Source organism: Chiloscyllium plagiosum, unplaced genomic scaffold (genome assembly GCF_037043375.1).
Source record: "Chiloscyllium plagiosum isolate Xiang-an unplaced genomic scaffold, Cpla_swu_hap1 HiC_scaffold_29, whole genome shotgun sequence".
Taxonomy (NCBI): Eukaryota; Metazoa; Chordata; class Chondrichthyes; order Orectolobiformes; family Hemiscylliidae; genus Chiloscyllium; species Chiloscyllium plagiosum.
This window is the reverse complement of record NW_028270167.1, coordinates 32,505,759-32,532,405: the sequence shown is the minus strand read 5'-3', so window position 1 is coordinate 32,532,405 and position 26,647 is coordinate 32,505,759. Positions and strand designations below refer to the sequence as shown.

General features: G+C 41.9%; 1 protein-coding gene across 5 annotated transcripts in view; it reads right to left on the bottom strand.

Annotated features, from left to right (window-relative positions):
- The window catches only part of robo3 (roundabout, axon guidance receptor, homolog 3 (Drosophila)), a 564,581-nt gene that overhangs the window by 64,068 nt on the left and 473,866 nt on the right, over window positions 1-26,647 (bottom strand). For all 5 annotated transcript variants that reach the window (XM_043676841.2, XM_087976454.1, XM_087976452.1 and 2 more), the window contains exons 10-15: window positions 26,538-26,619; window positions 20,788-20,956; window positions 12,286-12,452; window positions 10,762-10,883; window positions 8,874-9,090; window positions 5,432-5,556 (exon numbers count right to left, since the gene is read on the bottom strand). In XM_043676841.2, coding sequence (XP_043532776.2) covers window positions 5,432-5,556; window positions 8,874-9,090; window positions 10,762-10,883; window positions 12,286-12,452; window positions 20,788-20,956; window positions 26,538-26,619 — 882 coding nt within the window. The remainder of the gene's footprint in view (window positions 1-5,431; window positions 5,557-8,873; window positions 9,091-10,761; window positions 10,884-12,285; window positions 12,453-20,787; window positions 20,957-26,537; window positions 26,620-26,647) is intronic.

The window sequence follows — 26,647 nt, the reverse complement described above, 5'->3', positions numbered from 1 at the left end:
TTTATTAGAATGTCCAGACCTGATTATATTAATCTGAAGGGACAGCATTGGGATTGGCACTAACAGCCAATACATTTGAACACTGAATGATAAGTATTCAATATCCCTGCAGCTTCAACGTCTTCTTGAGAACCAATTTGCAGAAAAAAAAAGGTTGTGTCCTGTGGAGCTCATCCTTCCAATCTCTGTTACTTTCTGAGAATCACTGAGTTATTATGGTGCAGATGGAGACTATTCAGCCTATTGTGCCTGCTCTAGTTCTATTACTCCTGCCTTTTCCCCATCTCCCTGCACACCATTACTATCCAAAAAAAAAGTCTGATGCCCTCTTGAATGCACCAATTGAAACCTGCCCTCATCACATTTCCAGGCAGTGCATTCCACACCCTAACTACTCGCTGTGTGAAAAAGATGCTATGTGAAAAGGGAGGCACGGTGGGACAGTGGTTACCACTGCTGCCTCACAGCTCCAGGAACCCGGGTTTTATTTTTGCAGCCTCGGGGTGACTGTCTGTGTGGAGTTGATATGTTCTCCCTGTGTCTGCGCAGGTTTCTGCCAGATGCTCCAGTTTCCTCCCCCAGTCTAAAGATTTGCAGGCTGGTTGGGTTAGCCATGGTAAGTGTGGTGTAATGGGAATAGGGTAGGGGGCTGGATCTGTTTGGGATGCTCTTCACAGGGTCGGTGAAGACTGAATGACCTCTTTCTGCACAGTAGGGATTCTATGCTTCTCACATCACCATTGCTTTGTTTGCACATGCCTTTAAATCTATACCCTCTCATTTAGTACTTCTGCTGAGCAGGAATTGTTTCATCCTATCTGCTCTGTCCAGCTCAGAAGAGCTCAACCAGACCTTCTCTCAGTCTTCTTCTCTCCAGTGAGAGCAATCCTAACTACTTAAATCTGTTCTCATAACTGACACCATTCAATTGAATCATTTCTGTATCTTCTCCAAGGCATTTGCATCTTTCTTATAATGTGGTGCCCACAGCTGTACACAATACTTCAGCTGAGGTCTAACAAGTGTCTCATACAAGCTCAATGCCACCTCCTTGCTTATACTCTAGCTCCTATTAATAAAACTGAGGACCCTGTATGTTTCCCTTACTGCTCTCTCCATTTCTGTTTCTACTAGCTCATGTCTGACAGATTCCAAATATTCCTCTTGATTATGCTTTAAGTCTAAAGCTTAATCCAAATCCACCCACTTTTGGATGAATGGGGCATGGCCTGAGGGACTGGCTGCTCCCAAGAGGTAGGGAGGCAATTTAAATACAACGTTGAAGTTATGTGTTGCATATTCCTCCTACCACTTTAAATATAACCTGGCAGCTGGAGGAAAGCACAGTGGATCAGGAGGATTGCCTTTCTATTAACCTGCTGGCTATAGAACACCTGCCACACCACCACCTCCCCAAACTATTCAACATTCCCTTGACGTTTCCAGTCACCACACTGTTGATCTTTCGCTGAGACTCCGAACTTCCCAATCCGAGATCTCTGACCTTTGTCTGAGGTGGCCAATCCTCCCTCAAATCAAATTGAAGAGGCTGTGTTTGGATTCTGTGGGAACAGTCCTGCCAGAGGGAACACACATCAAAGAATCATTGATGGTTTCCAATCAAATCATTTCTGGACCTATGCTCCTATCTTTGAGTATCAGAATACTGAGAGGCCTGAATAAAGTAGACATGGAGAAGATATTTCCATGAGTCAGCGAGACTAGGACCCAAGGGCACAGACTCAGAGTGAGAGGACCGTACAACTGAGGTGAGGAGGAATTTCTTGAGCCAGAGTGTGGTTAATGTGTTGAACTCATTGCCACAGAAGGCAGCTAAGACAAAGGTAAGAATTACAGGGAGAAGGCAGAAAAATGATGTTGAGAAACATATCAGCCATGATCAAATACCAGAGCAGACTCAATGGGTGGACCGGCTTAATTCTGCCCCAATTTCTGCTTTAGATTTAGTTGATTCACATTTAGTTTTGTTTACAATGAACCAATATTTTGAGTCCAAGTCTATAACTTTCTCTCTGCATGGGAAAGACTGGAGGTGAAAGCTGGATTCACTTTTTCCCAGAATGTGGGAACCACTGACCAGCCCAGGTGGCAGGCCCAGTGCTAGGAAGAGCTCAAGAGGAAGCTCCATTCAGCTGATGGTGGTCTCTCTTCTTGAACTCTTGCAGTAAGTACATGGGTTGATGGTGTTTCCATAATGGTGTCAGGGATAGAATACCAGGAGAAAGCAAAGTCTGCAGATGCTGGAGATCAAAGTCGAGAGTGTGGTGCTGGAAAAGCCCAGCAGGTCAGGCAGCATCTGAGGAGGAGGTTTTCAGACATAACCCTTCATCAGGAAGGGGAGGGAAGGGGGCTGAGAGGTAAATAGGAGGGTGGGGGGTGGGGCTGCGGGCGAAGATAGCTGAGAAGGCAATAGGTAGATGGAGGTGGGGAGGGTGGAGTGGATAGGTGGACAGGAAGTTGGACAGTGGGACAGTTCAAGAGGATGGTGCCGAGTTGGAGGATTGAATCTGGGATGAGGAAACTCATGAAGTTGACATTGATGCCATGCAGTTGGAAGGTCCTGTGGTTGGAAGGCAGAAGATGAGGTGTTCTTCCTCCAGGCATTGGCTGGTTTGGATTTGACTACCAGGATTTGACCCAGTGATGATCATGTGTCTAAGTCATGATAGTGGCAAGTGCAGTTGTGGATTTTTCTGACATCACTTTTCTTACAGTTAGCAGAGTTCCTTTGCACTGACACATGACCAAAACAGTCAAGTGCGACAAACTCAATCCTGAACTATTTAATAAAACCAGAGTCAGTGTTAAACCTCATCTGAAGGTAGATTTATGGCTTTGATGATTCAAGATGCAGAGAAGGAGACAGTGTTCTATTTTGAATGCCTTTTTTTGGGTAAGACTGAGGCAGCTGTAAAATTTGAAACTAAACGTATAGCTTCGCTCTTGCTCTTGTTCAGCCTTCTGGTGGTAATCATGGGTGGCCAGAGCATTTGCCTATTTCACTTGTTCAACTATGCAATTCAGAGTCCAACAACATGCATGAGACTTTGAGGCAATTGATGTCAGAAACTAACAGGCGGAGAATGCATTCTAAATACTGCATTCAAAATGCTAGGTTCTTAAAGGCACCTCTGCAGGCTACTCTCAAAAAAAATAATTTGCCTTTGCTTTGAAACAATTGTAGAATCAGAACCCTGCAAAACACTTACTGCACTCTTTCCCAAATTACACTGCATCCTTCCAATGACTATCCCTTCTCTCCTCTTGCCTCTTCAATTGAAGTTCCAGCCGTTGATTTGACTCTGAAGTGGTCCACAGATTTACGTTCACCCATCCCATGCGCCTGCCTCCCTCCCAACCCCCCAGTCCTTGTTCATTAATGACAATCTGTTTTCTGGATCTGCAGCTTGCTAATCAAATGCAAGTAAAACCTCGCCGACATAATGGCTTAGGCCTCTCATCTGGGACACTGGGTGGGTGGGTGGCCCCATAGTCCCACCCACTTCCTTCCACATCTATTGCCTATCAATGGAAAGCGGCTCCTTCAGGTTTAAATGTAGCATTTTTCAATGACTTTCCCACCCAGTGGGGAATACCTCTCAACATGACGATTATGCTAAGGTACTTGCAGGCTGACACCTTGCTAGCTTAAGGTAAAGGCATGTGTCCTATTCAGAAGAAACATGTGCAAAGAGGTTTGTTTATAATAATCCTACTTCCACTGACCTGCCCATTAGTGCTGATGCTGATATATCTATTGATAGATTATATTAATTCCTTATTGCCAGCTCACAGGAAAATCACTCCCACTTTACTCATTGTTCAAAAATGCTTTTGAGAATGAATGGTCTATTCATAATTCAGTCTCAACAAACAAGAGATTACATTTCAATCTCTCTTCTACCATTCCCCTTGCAAAACTGAATATATTTTCATAATGACTGAGTGCTAATGATGGAATGGGAGTTACCAGACCCAGCATTACAAGGTTAGAGTGAGGAAGCTGGATTCTCATCAGCACAGATCCAGGAGGCCAGGGGCAAGGTCACGGAGTGACAGTGCGGGTCAACTGGATGAACATAAGTGGAGAAACATTCAGTATAATGCTGCTGATGGTGGGGTGATTGATGCCAGTGTGAAATAGCTAGATTTAACTGCAGCAGAGATTACAGTCTATAACACAGATGCTGGGAGAGAGTATACTGTACAACAGTATGAGGGAACTTGATTAACATTTGTCGAGAAACAGTTGATAACAGGGGCAAGAGGTTATGGAACTGGATGAGCATTAGTAAAGAAACAATTTGTAACACAAGGATCTACCTTTGCCTGTAGCAACTGGTTGGTAACTTGGTTGGGGTAGAGGAGAGGGTAAAACACCACCGGTGTACAAACCCACTTAATTGTCATTCTTTTGGGATCAGTGAAATGAAAATCCAGCAGTTTCTACAAAGGACAAGTGATGCATCCAACCAGAACACTCACCCAGCCGGTGAGGTTGATAATCCCACCGGCTGTGAACAGCTCGTTGTTGCTGAGTCTGACAGCATGAGGGAGCTGAACTGAAATCAGCAGATATGGGTGGTTAGCAAATTTATGCAAACAGATGAGTCACCATCCTCTTCATCTCCGCTGTGTGACGATTGAGTCCACAGTGGAATTGAAAAGGCTGTTTCTCTCCTGAAGAACATCATCAATGATTGCCTTCATGTTCCACTCTGTCAAACTATCTTGTCAAAGTTCGACTCAAGTTTAGTTCTTCACTGTCTACACTGTAGATGGCTGAACAAAACTTGCAGCATTTACACTGACAGGTTGGCTGACTGTGGAGTGTAAAGTCTGTATTATGATATGTGGTTGCTGCGATTGGGACAGTTTTCTGTCACGCTCACTACCGAATTGATGTTTTTTCAATTTCAGATTGACAAACGTGAAGCCAGCTGCTATTTAGTTTGGAGTGTTCAAATCGAGAGAAAAGATACTGATAAAAACAGTTCAACTGGAAATTAAGTGCCAAAATACATCCCACCATTCTTCACTGTTAAAGCTTTTGAGTTTAGCATGCATGACAAGACATATCCACCCCCCCCCCCCCCCCCACCAGCCCTGCTCCGCAACCCCCTCTTTAGACAGGCTGGCTGTATAGAGAATAAAGATCAATTAAAGTAATGAACATATGGTAAACAGTAACCTGAGCACGATTAAAGGCTCATTGTAAAAATGCCAAGTCCCCATGGATTTACGAGACTTCTTTTGTTTTCATTCTTCACCTCAGAACAATTATGATTAAATTCTTTAATTAACATGTCCCAACTGTTGAGAAATTAGGCTAATATATTTTCAGACCCAGGTCATTAGCTTCCCCTGTCCCACTGTTCATTTGATTTATCCCTCATGTGTCCCAGCTTACCCTGTACTCCTGGATGATTCCATTCTGCTCCTCAGCAGGGGGTGGCTCCCAGGACACACTGATACTGGTGCTATTGCTCAAGCCAATTGTCGCCACGGTAACAGCTTGTGGCGCAGCAGCGGGGGCTGTTTTTGTTTTGTGCAAAGAAGAAAAGAGTGTTTAAGTGAAGAGAAAGCACTCTGCAGGACTCTGAAACATCGCCTGTTGCAGTTCGTGTCTGAACATATTTGAGATAAAGTGAGTTCAAAGATGTGCAGCAGTCCTGTGTCAGCTCAGCTAGTGGGGTTCTGCTCATTACAATATAACATATTCCTTAATAAAACTTCTTTCTTAAAAAAACTTTTTATTAAACTAAATATTTAAGAGTACTGAGAAACAACTTCATGCAAATATTCAAGCCCGGTACTGTTAAGAAATTTGTCCCAGGCTGCTTTCATGCATCTTGCTTTGTCCATGTGAACCATAGCTGTGCCAAGGAAGAGATGTACCCTAGGAACAGGCCTTGATCATGGCAGGCAAATAAGATTAGAGTATCTCCTCCCAATACAAAGATGGATGATAAAGATTTGTTCTGGTTATTGATGACCTGGGTGCAACACTGCTCGATTCCTCATTGTTTCTTGTCAGAGATAGAGGGCAGGCATTTCTTGGTGCTATTTGTGGGCAGTTCACTTCAGGCAGGGAAACCTAATGGCCCACAAAGTCCATTCATTCCACGGGCCGTGTGCAATCCATTGTATCACACTTTACCCAGTCCATTTAACCTCGCAAGAAAAGCCTCGGGTCCAAATACATCATGAGCAGACATGGCTCTTCACTGTTACTTTGTCTCTTTGTTTCTCATGTTAGTCAACATGTCAGCTCTTTCAATCGTAGCATATTTTTGCGTTTCTGCAACTAGTCAAACCCCATGTACACTGGGACAGAGCTGCAATTTGGATCCTAGTGAATGTATGTTATTAGAGCTTTGGTAATGGGGACTTGCCATGGAAAAGGATATTTACTCAGTATTTAACTGAATCCTCCCTCTCTCTCTCTTTTGGTCTCCTTGTGCTATGAGGCACTCCACAGCTGGGAGACTGGACAGGCAGAGCTTCCTCTCTAAGACTTTACAAACACTGATCTGAAAACAGATGTGAGGAGGAGATCAGAAGAGGAAAAAGCGGAAAAGAATACGAAGCAGGAGATTGAGTGGCAGATTGTTGGCAGTCTGTGATCATTTGCACATTGTGTTACAGACTTCAGCTGCTGTGGGAGTCCCCCCCCCTTCTACTATCTTGATCTTGGCTTATTGAATGAAGGAAACATAAGGAGGACATTTTCTTGGTAAATAAGCTGTGCTTTCCATGAAGTGATTTTACACCATAGTTCTGCTGATTCTTCAGGTTCAAAATCAATCTGACATGCAGCAGAACTGTTTCCATAATAATACTGCTTCAATCTGGGGCTCTTAGTGATACATCAAATAAGGCTTGAACCTCCATTTAAAGAAGACCTTCTTCAATTTAGTACTTCAGTCTGTAGTTTTGTGATGCCATCATGGTATCAATTAAAGACTATAGAGTCATAGAGACGTAAGGACAGAAATAGACCATTCAGTCCAACTTGTCTATGCTGACCAGACATCCTCAACTAATCTTCTCCCATTTGCCAGCAGTTGGCTCATATCCCTCTCAACCCTTCCTATTCATATACCCAGCTAGATGCCTTTTAATTGGATCAGCCTCCACCACTTCCTCTGGCAGCTCATTCCATACTAGCACCACCCTCTGTGTGAAAAAGTTGCCAATTAGGTCCCTTTTAAACCTTTCCCCTCCCACTTTAAACCTATGCCCTCTAGTTCTGGACTCCTCTACCCTGGGGAAAAGCCCTTGACTATTCACACTATCCATGCCCTTTGTGCTGCCTCACAGCGCCAGAGACCCGGGTTCAGTTCCCGCCTCAGGCGACTGACTGTGTGGAGTTTGCATGTTCTCCCTGTGTCTGCGTGGGTTTCCTCCGGGTGCTCCGGTTTCCTCCCACAGTCCAAAGATGTGCAGGTCAGGTGAATTGGCCATGCTAAATTGTCCGTAGTGTTAGGTAAGGGGTAAATGTAGGGGTATGGGTGGGTTGCGCTTCAGCGGGTCGGTGTGGACTTGTTGGGCCGAAGGGCCTGTTTCCACACTGTAATCTAATCTAATCTAAACCTCTATAAGGTCACCCTCAGCCTACGATGCTCCAGGGAAAATAGCCCCACCCTATTCAGCCTCTCCCTACAGCTCAGGTGTGAGGCGCATATGATTATATTTTAGGACTAGGTCTTTTAGTTTATAAAATAACCAGGGTTTGGAATTATATCACCAAATGAAAGGAGTCATGTGACCTATTCTGGTGTGTGTCTGACAGTAAACCTAGCTGGTTTAGTGATTTGATCAAATTAAGAGTTACATTGTGTTATTGAAAGAGAGGTGCTAAATGTTCATACCTGCTATTTCACAATAGGAAGACCTGGAGTCTCCTAACACCAAATTATTATTGGTATCAAACTGTAAATGGCTGTACTGGAATACGTACTGTTGTTTCAAAGATGAAAAGCAGTGGAAGTAGGAGATGGCTAATTACCATTTCTGCTTGGACATGGGGATAGTCTGCCATTTTCATGGAGACACAGACAAAGAAAACCAAACTGAGGCTGCATTACAGGCTTCTTTAACAAAGGTAGAGATATTCCTGACAAAGGACAGTTGGAGTATTTCATTTAATGCAACTGCCTGGGTGGGCGAGAACAAGAAGAGATGTGTTGGCCATGCCTATGCCTTAATCAGGGAAATGCTGACTCCCAGTGATCACCATGTGAAATGAGAGTGGGAGCTCATGCCTCACTTGGAAACCTAGTTGCTGAAGACTTATCACAAGCCTGACCTGGAGCTAGAGATAGAATCTCCAGGGAATGCTGTCACTATGGAAAATAGTATTACAAAAGGAGACAATAGCACCCATGTAACCTGTGAATCCAGGAGAAATAAACGTCTACAACGTCACTGAAAGTAGAAAGGGGCAAATTATGCTTGCTGCTTAAAGTATACTTGCCTAAGGGTAAAAAGTGTTTAATCAATAGCATTTCTTTATCATTTGATACAGTAAAAGTTAAAAAAAAAACATGACCCCCTGTTTTTCAGCTAGGAACTGAAAGTTTGAGTTTCTCTTTTAAACGTAATCTGTGTTTTCAGAGATTGCAACATGATCATATGAAGTGGATGACAATGTTTTATGCCTATAATTGGCTTGTAGTGAATTGGCAGCCCATAAATAATATGCATGATTTCTACGTTATTGCTTGACAGACTTAAAACTCGAGCACAGTAAAAGGTGACTTGCTAGTTCAATACAAGCCTCTTCCAAAGTAACAATTCTACTTCATTCTCAACCCATCTACAAGCTGAAGCTTCAGTCAAGGTCTTACCTTCCTCTGGCGTCCGTACGATGACAGACTCGCTGTCCATTCCTTGAAACTCATCAAAGTATGGACGGATCTTAATTTCGTACTCGGTGCCTTTCTTCAAGTCGACAAGAATGGTCGTGCGCTCAGCTGGTGATTTCACATCCTGGACAAGCCAGGCGCTAGTCTTGGTCCGGTACATCACCCGGTAACCCTGAATAAACTGGGCCTGGCGATCAACCTGTGATGTAAGCATCAGATGGATCATGGGAATGTGTACAATCATCCATCTTGGAGGAATAAAGGATCGATACTAGTAGAATTTAAGGTAGTAGAAAAGCTTAGAACTGTCGAGTTCAAGGAGATTTAGGGGTGTGTGTAATTAGATCACTCAAAGGTCAGAGGGGCAAAAAGAAACCAAAAACGTTTAATGCAGCGGTGCTTTTATATCTCAAAGTCCACCACACCTCAGAAAGGATACAATGGCCTAGGAGGAAATGGAGCGTAAATTCATCAGAATACTAGCGGGTCTCTCAGGCTTACATTTTAAGTACATAGACCTCGCTTGTAATCCCTGGAAAATAGATGGTAAAAGGTAGATTTGATTGAAGATTTTGAAATAATTTCATCAGTTGGATAGGGAGAAACTTTTATTATAGGTGAGGGACATAAACTTAAAGTCAGGACAAGTCTTTTCGGATTTGGAAACTCAGAGTCGTAGACTCATACTGCACGGAAACAGACCCTATGGTCCAATTCAACCAAGCTGACCATATTTCCTAAATTAATCTAGTACCATTTGCCAGCATTTAGCAAATATCCTTCTAATCTCTTCCTATTCAAATACCCATCCAGAGGCCTTTTAAATGTTGTAATTGTACCGGTCTCCACCACTTCCTCTGGCAGCTTGTTTTACATATGCACCACTCTCTGTGTGTAAAAGTTATCCCTCAGGTCCCTATTATATTTTCCCCCGGTACTGTTTTGGACACCCCTTCCCTGGGAAAAGACTTGCTTCTCTCTTCTTCTCACAGATTGTGGTAGGAATGTGGAAACAACGGCCGCTAAAACAAGAGGTGCTGGCCCAATTCATAATTTTAAATCTGAGATCACTGGATCTTTAACTCTTGTGATTATTACCCAGGTTAGAGAGCCAAGGCAAGAGCTCGGATATAGACAAGATATGATTTTAGAGAATGGTGAAACAGGATTGAGGGGCTGAATGACCCCCTTCTGTTCCTATGTTCCTATTTATATTCCTCCAGCTGAAATACACTCAAATAATACAACTAGTAACACATTTAATTTTCCTGACCCTGGAGCAAGAGCTCCTTTGAAGGATTTGCTGCATTCATCTATGTTCATTTAATGCTTGGGACACCAGTATGTCCTGCATATTGCACCTAATCTTGTTGCTTAATCTGTTTCCAATTAATCAGGAAGATAAATGCTGCTCTGCTTTCTGCAGCCTATTGCTAGGAACAGAGTATTTTTTTTCTTAGTCTGATACTTGGCCTTTCTTGTTAGGAAAAAGGATAATAAGCATCGTCTCATCCATTCTCTACATCTCTCTCTACGCCCGAGATTCTGAACTATCTACATGTGTTATTTATTTCATTCAAGGGATGCAGATGTGGTCATTGTTGGCTGGTTATACACATATGAAGAAGTGACATGGAAGAAAACTGTATCAAGTTTGTCATCGTCCAAGGATATTCAGTAATATGCATGAAAGACATACAGACAGCACTTGTGACTCAAGTTACTTGTGCTTATGAAATGCATCTTTGATCATACACTATGTTATAACCAAACAGACGGCCGCTCATTCTTCCTGTTAGCACACTCACTCTTAGCTGGCCTTTCCCCTTTAGTGTCACAGCTGTGGGACATTGCTGTGTTCACTACTTACTGTCCAGGTGACCTGGATGGTTGTGGACGTCAAGGTGACAGGAGGCTGCAGCTGCACTCCCACCTCCCCAAGCTCCCGCTGTACCTGCCGATGGTCCACCCCCTGTCCTGTGGGACTTACATCTGTGAACAATAAGAAGTGGTAATGCAATAAATTTGTGCTAATACATTTAAGTGCCTTGGTATCTACTAACAGTTATGCTAAGTACTTTAATGGTCCATTGCAGGATTAATTAATCAATAGGAACAACTGCAGCAATGCAGATGCTGTCTCAGAGTTCAAAGTAATGGTGCAAGTATTAGACACGCATTTAATAATAACTTACATATCTATAAATCCATTAACATTTCATTATCATTCATTCATCGAATTAATACAATGGAAAGTATCAGTGGAATATTAGGGTAACTGGCTGTAATCTAATTTGAAGTGGAATGAACTATTAGGCTCCAACTTGAGAGATGAGTTTGCAGCCCTGAGCTGGATTCCCTACAACTGGTTTCTGAATGGTATTAATCTAGCTCTCTTACACTTAGTTGTCCTTAGTAAATTCTCCCAGCTACTTTCCAGTGATGATGACTATGGGGTAAACTATGTGTTTTGATTTTTGGTGCAGACTTTCAGAAGATTTTAAAGAGATGGATAATCAAATGACAACTGAACTCAGCATCAAGCAGTATTTCAAAGATAGAACTGATCATCAAAACTATTTAACCAGAAAGCAATATTCATTCACTGGATGTGAGCATCGCTGGCTAGGCCAGCATTTATTGTCCATCTGTGATTGCCCAGAGGGCACATAAGAGTCAAACACATTGTTGTGGGTCTGCAGTCATATGTAGGCCCAAACCAGATAAGGATGGCAGGTTCCCCCTCTAAAGGACATTAGTGAACCAAATGGGTTTTTCAGACAATCGACTCATGATCATCATGAGGCTCTTAAATCCTGGATTTTACTGAATTCAAAACCCACTATCTGCCATGGCAGGATTCGATCGTGGCTCCCTGGAACATTACCTAGGTCTGTGGATTAATAATCTAGCTATAATACCATTATGCCAGCATCTCCATAATTTGGAGTGGAGCTGAAACGTGTAAACTTACAAATCAAAAATGCACAGAATTGAAGATTAATCATGCAATGCTATTATCAAAGTGACTGAATCACAACAAGTCTCTCTTGTTCTCTCCTTTCGAGCAGCCATTTTTAGATCAGAATTGGACAAGCTAGCCATGAATTGCTAAACAGCTCGTCAAGGTGGGAGATGACTCACTGTTGCAAAATTAAAGCAAGTTAAGCATGAAGGTTGTGCTAAACATAACGTGGAGGTGCTGGTGTTGGACTTGGGTGGATAAATCACACCACACTAGGTGAAAGTCCAGCAGGTTTATTTGAAAATGCAAGCTTTTGGAGTGCTGCTCCTTCATCAGGTAGCTTCCTGATGAAAGCTTGCATTTTCAAATAAACCTGCTGGACTATAACCTGGTGTTTTAGGATTTACAACAGTGTTAAACATAGCTTACCTTGTGTTCGGACAGGTTCAGAGATGGGGCTTGGATCTCCCAATCCATACATGTTGACTGCACGTATGATGAACAAGTAGATAGTGTTGAGATTCAGACCAGTCACTGTGTGTTTTTCTCCTTTCACGTACTCAGCCACTGTCTGCCATGTGCTACCTGCAGATTGACTGAGAAACAACAAACAGGTGACAACACCTTGCTCATTGAACACTAAATTTTTAAAATATCCTTTTTTCTAAACCAAATGATAGCCTGAGCACATCATTAAGCGGCAAAGTTTCAACAGCAATTCTGCTCACTGCTTTTTTTTTTGTTTCTGGTGTGTGTTCTGAAATTCATGGACTGATCTAATATGAACTTGCCCAGCGCTTTTCTGTGAATTTCGCACCCAAAGTTAGCGTGCGCTTCAAACAAGAATTAACAAATTAATTACTGCCTGCTTGACAACCCCAACTTATTTGCACATGGCTATGTTATATTATAATTCTAAAAATAGACTTCATTGATTGAAAGTCACCATTGAGGCCAATTTCCCAGCAAAACAAACCTCAAAATATAAACATCGAGACTATCATTCAACTAAATGCTTGATGCATTTTAATGTCTCAGACTTTGGAAAGGACATTGCCCCCTCGAGTTCTCAGTACTCCTACCTCAGACATTCACGATGTTAAATAATATTTTAATTGGAAATAAATTTATTCCAATACTCAATGATATTTTTATTTGCTATTCTTATATGCAGTCAGAGCCGAGACTACATAATCCATCATACAAGGTCCCTTCAGTATTTAAAGTTGATTGATGTTCCTCTGTTATACATTTGTTCTATGATTCAAGATGAAGGTTGCCCTGGGGTGTCAGGATGGAAAATGAGAGTCCGTCAGACCTCAAGGCTCTGCATTTATATAGCTTTTAAAACGGTAATGTTGTGTGAAGTTGCTTCATTGTAATTTCCAAACCAGTTAGTATTCAGAGGATTCGATGAAATCTTTATGGCGCACGTTAATCTTGGCTGGGAATTGAAACGTTATAAAATCTGTGGTTAACCAACGTCTGAACTATTGGGTTTATGCTTTTGAACATTACATTTCACACAAATGGCTGGTTATAGGGGCACTTCATTATCCCACTGAAAGTCAAAGGAGCTCAGGATCTCGGTTTCTCTTTTATTTGCCCACTGATTCTTTGTTCGCTTTGTGATCTTAAACAGAGATCAGTTTCACACAACACACACACAATCTGGGGTATAGCCTTGAAGACATAATTCCATGGGCCTCTAACTAGCCAGTTAAACACTACCAGAGGCCAATCTGTACTGAGAAACCTGCAAGCTTTACCTTTTATGTTCTTTTTATTAAGGCAAGGAATATTAGTGATTGAGAGTGGATCACTTTCCCAGTTTATCTCCAACACCAAATATAAGGCCACGTAATAAGAACACATGGTGCTGGGTAGAATATTAGCATGGATAGAAATTTGGCTAATAATAGAAGACAGAGAATTGGGATAAAAGCAGCATTTTTAGGATGGCAATCTCTAACAAGTGAATTACAATAGGGACCAGTGTTGAGGCCACAATTATTTAACAAAATATATTAATGACTTGGATGATGGAAATGATTGCACTGGCAAGATGGTAGATGACACAAAAAAAAGACAATGACACAAGGAGTCTCAAAGGGATATGGACAGGTTAAGTAAGTTGGCAAAGACTTGGCAGAGGGAATATAATATTGGAGGATATGAGGCTGTGTCCTTTGGCAAGAAAACTAGAAGAGCTGACTATTATTTAAATGGGAAAGGTCAGCAGAAGGCTGCCCTACAGAGGGATTGGTGATATTGTATGAATCACAAAAAGCTAGCATCCACTTCAGTAGGTAATAGAAAAGGCAAATGAACTATTGTTGGTCTTTATTTCACAGGCATTGCAGTATTAAAATAAGGAGGTCTTGCTAAAACTATACAAGACACTCATCCCTTGGTGGCAATACTGTGAATAGTTTTGGTCCTCTTGTCTAAGGAAATATATACCATCTTTGGACGCAGTCCAGAGAAGGTTCAGTAGGTTGATTCCTGGTTTGGAAGGATTTCCTTGTGAAGAGAGGTTGAATAGTTTGGGCTTGTAATTCACTGGAGATTAAAAGAATGAAAGGGGACTTTAATGAGACATAAACAATTTTTAGCGGGCTGCTTGACTTGGTAGATGCAGATAGAGTCTAAAACCAGAGGGCATAATCTCAGAAAGGAAGTTACTTAGAGTGTAGTGAATTTGTGGAATTTTTTCCCTGACAAGAGGGTTGTCATTGCTGGGTCATTAAGTTTATTCAAGACTGGGATAGACAGATTTCTACTCATTAAGGGAATCTTGGGTTATGGGGAATAGGCAGGAAAGTGGAGTTGAGGACTATCAGATCAGCCATTGTCTCATTGAGGGTGAAGCAAGCTATTTCTGCTCCCATGTCTTCTGATCTACTCTGAACAACAAAGGATTCCAATTCCACTTTATCCATTTTTGATCCAGGCTGGAAGTACGTATTGAAAGATTCCATCTTCCCAGTCCCCTCCTTCCATCACCATTAAACAGGTAGAAAATCAGGAAGTACAATTTTGAAATCTCTTCCTGCAAACACCAGAAATGAACACAGTGGAAACTTTTTCATCCTGGTGTCCATCTTCAGCATACCCAAGTTGACTTTGATATCAGCTGTAAGGCTTCATTCACCTCACACTTACAACTTTCCTAGAATTTCTTTTAGCTATTTCACAACTCAGCTATTTGATTAAAGAAGGGTGAGCCTGTAGTAATAATGGCAATGCAGGCACAAGCTCTGGGACATGGGTTCAAATTAGGATTTAATCTCGGCACAACATCATGGGCCAAAGGGCCTGTTCTGTGCTGTACTTTTCGATGTTTCATCTATGTTCTAAATTTCAGATGGTGCATTTTCAATTCAATTATTAAATCTGGGATATAAAGTTTCAGTACCAATCACATTGCAAACTATCTGATTCACTAATGTTCTTTAGGGAAGGAAACAGCCATCTTTCTCTGGTCTGGCCGACACATGACTCCAGACATTTGCCAATATGGTTGACTCTTCAGTGCCCTCTGAAAGCCTTGCAAGCTGTGTGGTTCAAGGGCAATTCAAGGGTAATTAGGGTAAAAACTAATCCCTTCAGCAATGTTTCCATACCCATGATAGATTTTTTTTTAAAAAAAATAGCTGTGCTGGAGTAATTTTAGCTGAAAAAAGGTAATGGATTGTCCTTACTTGTTTCTGCGAGGATTTCTATGCTCAGTAGGACAAAAGAAAAGGAGTGGGAGTGGGCCATCTGGCCTGTCAAGCCTGCTCTGCCATTCAATAAGACTAAGGCTGGTCTTTTTGTGGACCCAACTCCATTCGCTCACCATAACCCTTAATTCCATTACTGTTCAAAAATCTATTTTTACCTTAAAATATTCAATGGGGTAGCCTCAACTGCATCACTGGGCAAGGAATTCCATAGATTCACAACCCTTTGGGTGTTGAAATTCCTTCTCAACTCAGTCTTAAATCTGCTCCCCCTTATTTTGAAATTTTGCCCCTTGTTCTAGTTTCACCCGCCAGTGGAAACAACCTCCCTACTTCTGCCTTATCTTAGCAGCTAGACCTCACATTCATTGATAATTCTCATGACTGAATTTGAACATACATTAGGATGTTGAAAAGCTACAGCCCAGTTCACCACTCTCCATTCTGTACATTATTGCTGCTGTTCTTATTCTGCTTATCAAACACTGATAAGCATCAATGACTGTGAAAAAATTTGATTCAATATCCTTGGGGTATATCATCAACTTTGAGTAAAAATGATTTGCATGCTCAAAAATTAAATTCTCTCTCCAGCAATGGCAAATCCAGTATTATTTTGATGACTGCAAAAAATGCAGTCTGCAATCGGCATTGAGATCCTGGGACAACTAAATCACAAGGGGTCTGGGCCAAGCAGATGGGGAGAAACTATTCCCAATAATGAAAGGATCAAGAACGAGAGAGAACAGATTTGAAGTAATCGGTAAAAGACGCAAAATGAAATGAGAAAAAAAGTCCTTTCTCTCACTGCAAGTGTTTAAAGTCTGCAATATATTTCTTGATAAAATGGTGAAGGCAGGTCCAATTAAGGCATTCAAAAGGGAATTAAACTGTTATTTGAAAAGGAATAATGTTCAGCGAATACAGGGAGAAGGTGGGAAAATGGTCAAGAGATAGTGTAGACACAGTTGGCTGAAGGGCCTCTTTTTGTGCTGCAATACTTCAAGAACTCAACATTCCACCAAACCTCAACTCTTGACAATCCTCTTTATTCCATTTGTGCTAGTTCAGCTCTCAAGCTCTGATTTCTGCATTTTATTCATTAAATCTTTCAGTCTCTGCAAATTTTCTTTTAAAACGTTTTTCGAATCTAACTCTCTGATCCTCTTCTGTCAATTATGTCAGTGTTTTCGTTTAATGAGACTCCTGTGGGACATCTGTCCGTGTTAAAGGTGCTACCTTTATAAATGCAAGTTGTTGCCTCCATCAGGATGGGGAGAGAGGTGTGTGAATTGTACACATACAAATGGAGTTTGCTCCATTTCCAAGGCAACCCTTTTATGCTTTAACCTGGGCTATTTTAATGTGTCATTTTACTTCTTAGATTGACAACCTTTTTTTCTTTTTTCAAATGCTGTTTCTAAAATATTGTGAACAGGTTGTCTATGGTTAAAGATATTGCCAATATTTTTTCATGAAGGTTTGGCGATAATTTCTACAGACAATCTTCCCCTCATTAGTGACTTTTGGCTTCCTTCAATATTCAAGTATCTTAATGGAGCAGCTGTTGTGGCATGTGTTAATTCATTTGGAAATGTGCATTGAAGAGATATCGAATAAGTGCCCTGTTAGCATATGTGGGTGACTCGGTACGGGGGGGAATTCGGGATTGATGTGGCTTCACGTTGAAGCCTTGCAGTTGAGATGTGCCCTCGTTAACCTATTATTCATGGTTAAGATGAAATCCGTGACTGAGCAGTGTGAGAGCCCAATCATTTTAAATATGGTGAATGCCTGGAGGATAAGGAGGCAAGAAAAAGGCAATTGGCTTAAGACCTTGCCATTTACCTCATTGGCAGGAGCCCAAGGATTTCAACCTGGGGCAATGGACTCTGGCTTTAAGACATGGGAGAATAATGTAATCTCTTGTCTGGGAGATTTATTTAAGGGGGAGGTCTTGATGTCATTTAGTCAACTAAGTCAGAAATATGAATTGTTTAATAGGGACGTTTTCTGGTACTTTCAGATCACGGATTACATACAAAAGAGGACCACGTTCCTGGCTCAGCCTTACAAGTCAGACAGGGAACAAAAAGAGTGCTCCGGTGCACAGGTGCTCTTTTGGTTCATTTACATTTACATAAAGGGCATGCCTTCAGAGATGTGGATAGACTCTGTGGGGCTTGGAATCAGGAACTTGGAGAGGATATTTCACTGGAAACATGGGAAAATGTTACATATTGAGATTTTCTTTACAAAGCGCAGGCCATGCAATTGAAGATTTTACACAGGGCTCATATGGCTCCAGAGAGGCCAGCTAAGTTCAAGAGAGGAGTGTCTCCAGGGTGTCCCAAATGTAAAGTTAGTATAGGCACTCTTACACACTGTGTTTGGTCATGTTGCAAGATCCAGAGATACTGGAGTGCCATAGTAAGGCACCTGAAGGAAATCCTGGGAATTGAAGTCAAGGTGGATCCAGTATTTTTTCTTCTGAGGTTGCCAAACTTGCCCTCTCTGGGGGAACACGGGATGAGACTGTGTAGCATTCTTACATACTGGGCGAGGAAGAACATTCTAATGAATTGGACTTTGGAAAACCCCTAGGTCTTATGTTATGGCCCAGGCATTATGGAACTTCATGCATTATGGAGCATCTCCCCTAATACTACCTGACAAATACGGCACACCCTAAAACGGAGCAATTTTATAACACGCGGCGGCCCTTTCTAAATTATATAGATGCAAACTTATCGGCAATATTAACTAGGGCTGTGGTATAGTAGCCATGGGAGTCAGATTGGGCAGCCTGTGGGGCTCTGGGAAGGGGAAACTGGGAAAATATGGGTACAATGACTAGTGCTCCCAGGATTGGGAGTTTCAGTGGAGGTGTGGTGAGTGAAATAGAATAAAGTAACATGATGTAATTTAATTTAATTTGAATTCAACTTAATTTAACTTTTATTTAATTTGATTGAAGTTTAGTTTAAGTAGATACGTTTGTTCTGGTAGAATAGTAGGTAGTTTATTATTAATAGTATGGTGATATGACACCATTGTACTACATATTTCTTTATATATATATATTTATATATATAAAGCTTTGAAAAAGTTTTTAATAAATTTTTTTTTTTTAAAAACCATACGATGAGTTGTCTTTTCTTAATCTAAGCCAACGAGGGATCATTGTCTGCCAGGTTGGAAAGGGTGTTTTGACATGAGGTGAGAAAGTGTTGAGTAGAACTGTGATGGTTTCTCTGGTGGATTAAAATGCCGGTTTTCTCTGTCCTGCTCACACTTGAGTGAAGCACTGGATCTGCCAGTGCCCTTGGAACTGTGCTCCAAGAAAACCACATCATCAGAAGATGAATATGGCTGATAAGAGAGGTGCTGTCGAAGTATTTGTATCTTACCTCATCAGGACAAATGTAAAACTACCAAACTTTGAACAATAGCATAAATTATACAAAATATTTTATACATAACAAAAATATGTGTCATACTAATTGCATAAGTTGTAGTGATCAGCTGAGATTTGGCATTCCTGCACTTATTCTGATCAGCTTCAACAAACATCTCTCTTTTCAAAAACATTCAGTGAACATCTGCGGTATGGTTTGTAAGTTTGCAGATGACAGCAAAATTGGAGGTGATTTGGACAGCGAGAAATGTTGCCTAAGGGTACAATGGGATCTTGATCAGATGGGCCAATGGGCCTAGGAGTGACAGATTGAGTTTAGTTTAGATAAGTGTGAGGTGCTGCATTTTGGAAAGGCAAATCTGGGCAGTATATACTTAATGGTAAGGTCCTGGGAAGTGTTGCTGATCAAAGAGACCTTAGAGTGCAGGTTCATAGATCCTTGAAAGTTGAGTCACAGGTAGATAGGATAGTGAAGAAGGTGGCTGGAATGTTTGCCTTTATTGGTCAGTACACTGTGTATAGGAGTTGGCAGGTCATGTTGTGGCTGTACAGGACATTGGTTGGGCCACGATTGGAATATTGCATGCAATTCTGGTCTCTTTCCTATCGGAAGGATGTTGTGAAACTTGAAAGGGTTCGGAAAAGATTCACAAGGATGTTGCCAGGGTGAGAGGGTTTGAGCTGTAGGGAGAAGCTGAATAGGCTGGGGCTGTTTTCCCTGGACACTGAGGGGTGACCTTAAAGAGGTTTATAAAATCATGGATTGGATAAATAGACAATTTTTTTTCCCCAGAGTGGGAGAGTCCAAACCTGGAGGCCATAGGTTTAGGGTGACAGGGGAAAGACTTAAAAGGGACCTAAGGGGCAATCTTTTCATGCAGAGGGTGATGAGTGTATGGAATGAGCTGCCAGAAGAAGTGGAGGTGATGGGTAGAATTACAGCATTTAAAAGGCATTCAGATGGGTATATGAATAGGAAGGATTTAGAGGGATGTGGGCCAAATGCTAGCAAATGGGACTAGATTTATTTAGGATATCTGGTCAGCATGGACGAGTTGGAACAAAGGGTCTGTTTCGTTGCTGTACAGCTCTATGACTCTATGACATGGAACATTAGGGTGTCAACAACACAAGATGTAAGTGACTGAGGGTGCAGTTTTTTTAGAACTCTAGTGAGACAGATCCCTCTCTCCCACATCAATCAAATGGACTTGGCCAGATTAATATGGGTTGAAGCTGAGCAAAGGCTAGACATGGAGAGTCTTCCTCAGCCATTGCCTGAGGCTCCACATCTTGGAAGTAGTCATCAGGATCTGAAAATGTGCAAAGGCGTTGAGAGAGTTTGGAAAGAGGAAAAGAAATCAAACAAATTAATGATGAAAACTGGTCATTATGAATGCCCTATCTTTTTCACTGAATTAATACCTCAGAACAGAGTCAGACTGTTCCTTCAGGGATGTTGCTGATGGGTTTCCAGGTTCCTTTAATGTAGCCATCAATTGCCTCCCTAGGAAGTAATGTTGGTTCTGCCTCATAGCCTTTTCCTGTCAGAGCAGCACATGTCTGACAGTAACTCAAGGCTACTCCTGTCACATTTGTGACAGGCAAATCTCTCTTTGTGAACAAATACATTCCCCACCTGAGCGAACCTCATAAATCTGCAAAAGATTGGCATCTAGACCTGCTAGTTGCTAAATAACACTCTGCTCATGTTGGCAGGGATGTGGAGCCTCTGTTGCATTGATATTAATTCCTGGTTTTCCCAACTGCTTCCTTTCCATCTTGTACCTGAAAGCTTCGATGATGTATGATGTGACTGCTGAGCCTCCAAGGTGCTGGCTTGGTTGCCATGTCAAGGTGACACTATTACGGGTGACATCTGTGATCAGTGGCTTGGACGGAGGACCAGGCAATAGGTCAGGTTCTGCTGACAGGATGCGTGTTGGGCTGCCGCTTTCTGAAAGAAAGAAGGAAGCACCTTTTACCAAATGTCTTCATTGTTTGGCTCATCGCTGATAAACCCATTTTACAACTCCAGATCAGTTACTGGAAAGTGTTACTCTAGTTACTCTAACTAGGTTTCAGTAACCTAGTCATTCAGTTCAAACTTTAGTGGGCAGAGGAGAGAGAAGATCACTAAACTACCACTCAGACTGAAAAATATGACATCCTACGACCCCGATTGACTATTCTGATGTTTAAACTTTCTATCAGTCTTTTTACAGCAAACAAACTCAACTGTGGCCAATTAGCCGGTGTAATAATTTAACCCTGGCAGTTCTGGCTTACAAAGATGAAAGAGGTAATTGAGAGTAGTAAGTGCTCTTATATCCTGGTATCATTCTATACTTGCATGGACAGGAAAAATGTGAAGTGGTGAATTGGTCTCTCCAGCTTCCTAACATTTATTCATTCTTGGCACATGGTAATATTGCCAATCCTTAATTGCCATTGAGAAACTGGTGGTTATCTGCCTCTTTGAACCACTGCTGTCCATGGAGGGGTTAAATAAGTGTTATTCAGGAGAATTTTATTTTAGTGACAGTTGGTGATAATAGTTTCAAATCAGAATGGCATGTGGCCTGAAGGGGAACCTAGAGCTGGTGGTAATCCCAAGTATCTTGTCTTTCTAGGTAGATGCTATACATTTTAAAGTTGCTGTCAAAGGAGTACTGGAAAGTTGCTGTAATGCAGACTGTAGATGATACACGTTGCTCAAACTGCCTGCTTTATCTTGGCTGGTGTTGAACTTCTTAAGTGTTGCTGGAAATGCAATAATTCAGGCTACGTGAATGCATACTATCAAATTCCTGACTTGAATATGATGGACAGGCTTTTGGAATTCAGGAGGTGAGTTACTTGCTGCAGAACGTCCAGCCTCTGATCTGCTCAGTCGCCTCAGTATTTATAAAGCTAGTGATGTAGTAGAATGTCAAGGGGAGATGTATAGACTCTCTTTTGTCAGAAATAGTCTTTGCCTGGCACTTGTGAGACATGAATGTTATTTGCCACTTACTAGCCCAAACCTGTACTAGGGCTTGTTACATGTGGACAAGGTCTGTTTCAGTATCTGAGGAATTGCTTATGGTACTGAATATTGTGTTATTATCATTGAAAATCTCATGTACGACTTTATGTTGGAGGGAAGGCCAGCAATGAAGCAAAGAAAATGGATGGTCCTAGAACATTACACTGAGGAACTCCTGCAGCAATGACGTCCAACCACATTCCTCATGCTGGGGAAAGAATTTTCCTCCTGATTCTTAATAACTGTAATTTTATTAGAGATCCTTGATGCCAAAATGTTGCTTTGATGCAAATGGCAGTCATTCTCAACTCCCTTTTGGAATTCTTTTGTCCATAATTGAGTCAAGGTTGTAATAAGACTGTAACACAAACTGAGCACTAGTGAGCAGATTACCACTGAGTAAGTGCTATTAACTAGCACGGTCAATTCCACTTCTGACACTTTACTATTGACCAGATAATAGCTTGAAACTGGAGCAGCTTGGCTAGGGGTGCAGCTAATTCTGGAGCACAAGCCGTCAGTACTATTGTCGGAATGTTGTCAGGCTCACAGCCTTTGAAAGTATCCAGTGTCTTCAGCCATTTCTGAAGGGAGGGAATTGCATTGTCAAGAAATAGGCATGTATAATGGAAGAAATCTGAAGGGATGGTTGAGATGGGTCATCCACCCAACACTTCTGATTGAAAGTGATTGTAAATGCTTTAGCCTTCTTTACCGATATGCTCAGCTTGGCCCCTTAGTTGAGGACGGAATTATGTACTATCTCCAATTCATTGCTTAATTATTCACTATTCGTATCTTGATATGGTAAGACTTCATCATTTTGATCTGATCTGTTCTATATTGGGTTTGGATTGTATTGTTTAGCTCTGTTTATGCTTTTTCTGCTGCTAAACTTGTAACTTTACAGATTGGAATCTTACATGTGCCTGGTGTTGCTCCTGGTATGCTTTCTTATACACTTCACTGAAACACGCTGATTCCCTAGGTGCATAGTAATGGTGGATGAGGGATATGCCAGGCCATGAGGTCAAAGATTATGACTGAATTAAATCTGCTGCAGCCGGTGGGTCACAGCAGTACAGGGTCACCCAATTTTGAGATTCATAATCTGTTCCAAATCGATCCAATTTAGCCTGGTGATACAGCTAGACAACACGGAGGGTGCCCTCAGTGAAGACAAGACCTTGCAACTACAACAGCTCCGCATACCTATCAAAACTGCCATGGACTGGTGCATCTACAACTGTAAGATTGGTGAGGAATTGCTCAAGTATTGTTGTTTCCTTTTTGTTGGTTTGCCACTATTGCCAAGCTAGAAATTGTCCTTCAGCTGTCAGTAGTGATGCTGGCAAGCCATTGGTGATCATGGACATTGAGGTCTCCTACCCAAAACACATTGTGAATAGGAAATAGGGTGTTGGGACCTGGGGAAGGTAGTACTTGGTAATCAGGAGGTGTCTGATCCATTCATGACCTTTGGAGTCAATATTAAGGATTCCCAGGGCAACCCCTGTCTGTCGTATGCCAATGTATCACCACCTCTCGAGGGTCTGTCCTGCTGAAGGGTAGTACATCCCAGAGGTGATGATATAAGAGCTCCAGCACAACATTTGAGGCAGGACTCAGTAATTATGGCAATGTCAGAGAACTTTACAAGGTGCACTGGCAGGTTATGCCTTTGCTACATCTTACACATAGATCAATGTCAGGTTATCTCCCTTTTATTGTTAATCAGTTTTTCAGTGTGTGGCTTGATACAACTGAGTGTTTTGCTACACATAGAATGAACAGGTGCTTAAGAGTGAACTACATGTGGTGGGTCTGGAGTCACACCTCAGCCTGACCTCTTTAGGATTTCCTTTCCTGAGGGCCACTAGTGAATCAGATGGATTTTTACTGCAAACTGATAGTGCCACGATTATCATTATAGTAATGATTATGAAATTGAAAATAAAAAGCATTTTAATCAGATTTATTAATTGAATTTAAACTCCCCAGCTGCTGGGATTTGAATTCACATCTCCCTATCCATGATTTTATAAACCTCTACAAGGTCACCTCTCAGCCTCTGACGCTCCAGGGCAAATAGCCCCAGGCTAATCAGCTGCTCCCTATAGCTCAAACTCTCCAATCCCAGGAACATCCTTGTAAATCTTTTCTGAACCATTTCAAGTATCACAGCAACTTTCCTAAGACAGGTATACCAGAACTGAATGCAGTATTCCAACAGTGGCCTAACCATTGTCTTGTGCAGCCGCTAAAGAGCCAAGGCCTTTTACCCAGGGTAGGGGAGTTAAAAACTAGAGGACATAGGTTTAAGGTGAGAGGGGAAAGATTTAAAAAGGACCCAAGGGGCAACATTTTTATGCAGATGCTGGAGCGTGGATGGAATGAGCTGCCAGAGGAAGTGGTGGAGGCTGGTACAATTGCAACATTTAAAAGGCATCTGATTACGTATATGAATAGGAAGGGTTTAGAGGGATAGGAGCCAAATTCTGGCAAATGTGCATAGAGAAATTTTGGTTATCTGGTGAGCTGAACTGAAGGGTCTGGTTCCATGCTGTACAACTCCATGACTCCATGCATTTTTCCAGGTCCCTCAGCATTAACTTCTCTAGTAACATTACCACTATGCTATCAGCCCCTTAACTGTGAGATTTAGGATTTTCTGTCTGAAGGACAACTTGGGGCCCACTGGAAACTGTAGACACACTGCCAGGAACTCTGCAAACACTGTTTACAGCACACCACCACCCCCTGTAAACACAGATGTAGTCCCACAGATGCATTCCAACGGAGTTAACTACTCAAGCACAAACAATGTGCTGCACAACAACAAAGACTATTTGGAACAAAGCTCTGGGAAGGAAGTCAGTGCAAGTATAGTGACTATTCCTTCAAAATCCATTGGATTTCCCTCTGACATTATCTCATACCGATCTCGGTTTCAAGACCGTTCAAGTTCATGCAAGTTTTGTCAGGCTCTGTTCCGAAGTCATCCACAAAGTGTGCTGCAAGCATCAGCCCATACCCACGAACTGGCAAGAGCGAATGTGTACGTCAGCATCCCCCTCACAAATGTGCTGCAGGCCATTAAGGTCTAAGTGCACCATAGGCCTGCAGTACTCGTCATTCTTTGTTTTAGAGGCCATTAAGTTCGGCAATGCACTGCACAATCAAACATGTTTGTTTAACCCCTGACCTGCCCTCATTCTGGGTCACTGAAAATCAAACAGTCGGTGATGTATGGGAAGGTGAGTTCATTTAGGAGTAATTATCAAGAAAAGGCTGCTATTTATCAGAAACTCTGTTCATTTTTCATTCAGGGATGGCTTATGGGCCAACAGCTCCTCACCGAGCTGCTCTCCTTTGTAAATGTCTCAAACCATCCTTGATCCTTCTCACAGCTCCCCAGTCTCCTCCTCTGCAGAAGACTCCCTCTCTGTTTCACTGGCATATTTTAGTTCAGTCTTTCAGTTTGTGAAAAATAGTTAGAATTTTGACATCACCAGTAAAGCCAGCATTTATTGGTGGCGGTTCTTCTTCATGGATTGTTATAACAGGACGGTTTGGTGAACAAACTACAGTGGTTCAGAACCATCCATGTTGGGGTGTGAGATAGGAGCTGATGCAGGTAAGGATGGCAGGTAATGGCCCCTGAAGAGCAGTCGGCCATTTTGACAACAATCCAATGCTTATCAATCCTACGTGAACATGCAAAATAGGTGTAGTAGAGGAAATAGGAATTTGCTTTTTCATTTCCAGGCTTTTAGAAGCAAATTTAAATTCTCAAAATCCTGCTGGTGAATTTTGATTCTGTTGACATTAGTAACTAGCATGATCTCTAGAACTAGTGTTTGCAAGGTTAAAAGTGCCAGCTGGTCATGTCACTACAATATTTACTAAGGAATCTGAGAGAATAAATCAAATTATCCCAACAGCATGGAAGCCGGCCATTCGGCCCATCAAACAAAACATGAACCCCTCCGAAGAATATCCCACCCAGATTCACCCGACCCTATTCCTGTAACCCTGCATTTCCCATGGCTAATCCACCTCATGTGCACATCTGTGAACACTATGGGCAATATAGCATGGCCAAATCCCCGAGCCTGCACATCTTTGAACTGTGGGAGGAAATCAGAGCACCCAGAGAAAACTCATGCAGACACAGGTGGGATGTCCACACAGACAGTCACCCGAGGGTGGAATTGAACCTGGTTTCCTGGTGATGTGAGGCTCAGTGGTCAGCACTGTGCCGGCCTTAATCTTAAAATTGGTAGTGGCACCAGAAAGCCGTTTTGTTGTGAAATTTGCATACTCTTCATTGTCTTTATGTTTATTTGCTTTGTTTTATCACTACAATTTCTCTTGTTTTGAGATTAGGCCATATGCATTTGGAGTTCCATCTTTCCCTTTAGTATGAGCTGTACAGGGTGGTGTTAATGATCTCTCCTGCCGACTGCTTGCTTTCTAGCTAATATCATGTGATTTAACTGCAGCATACCTTGCACTTCCAGGTACCCGCTCCATGTGGTCTCCCCACTGGATCCAGTGGCGACACAGATGTACATACCAGAATCGGTTACCTAGTAACAAAAAAGCAGACTCGATTGG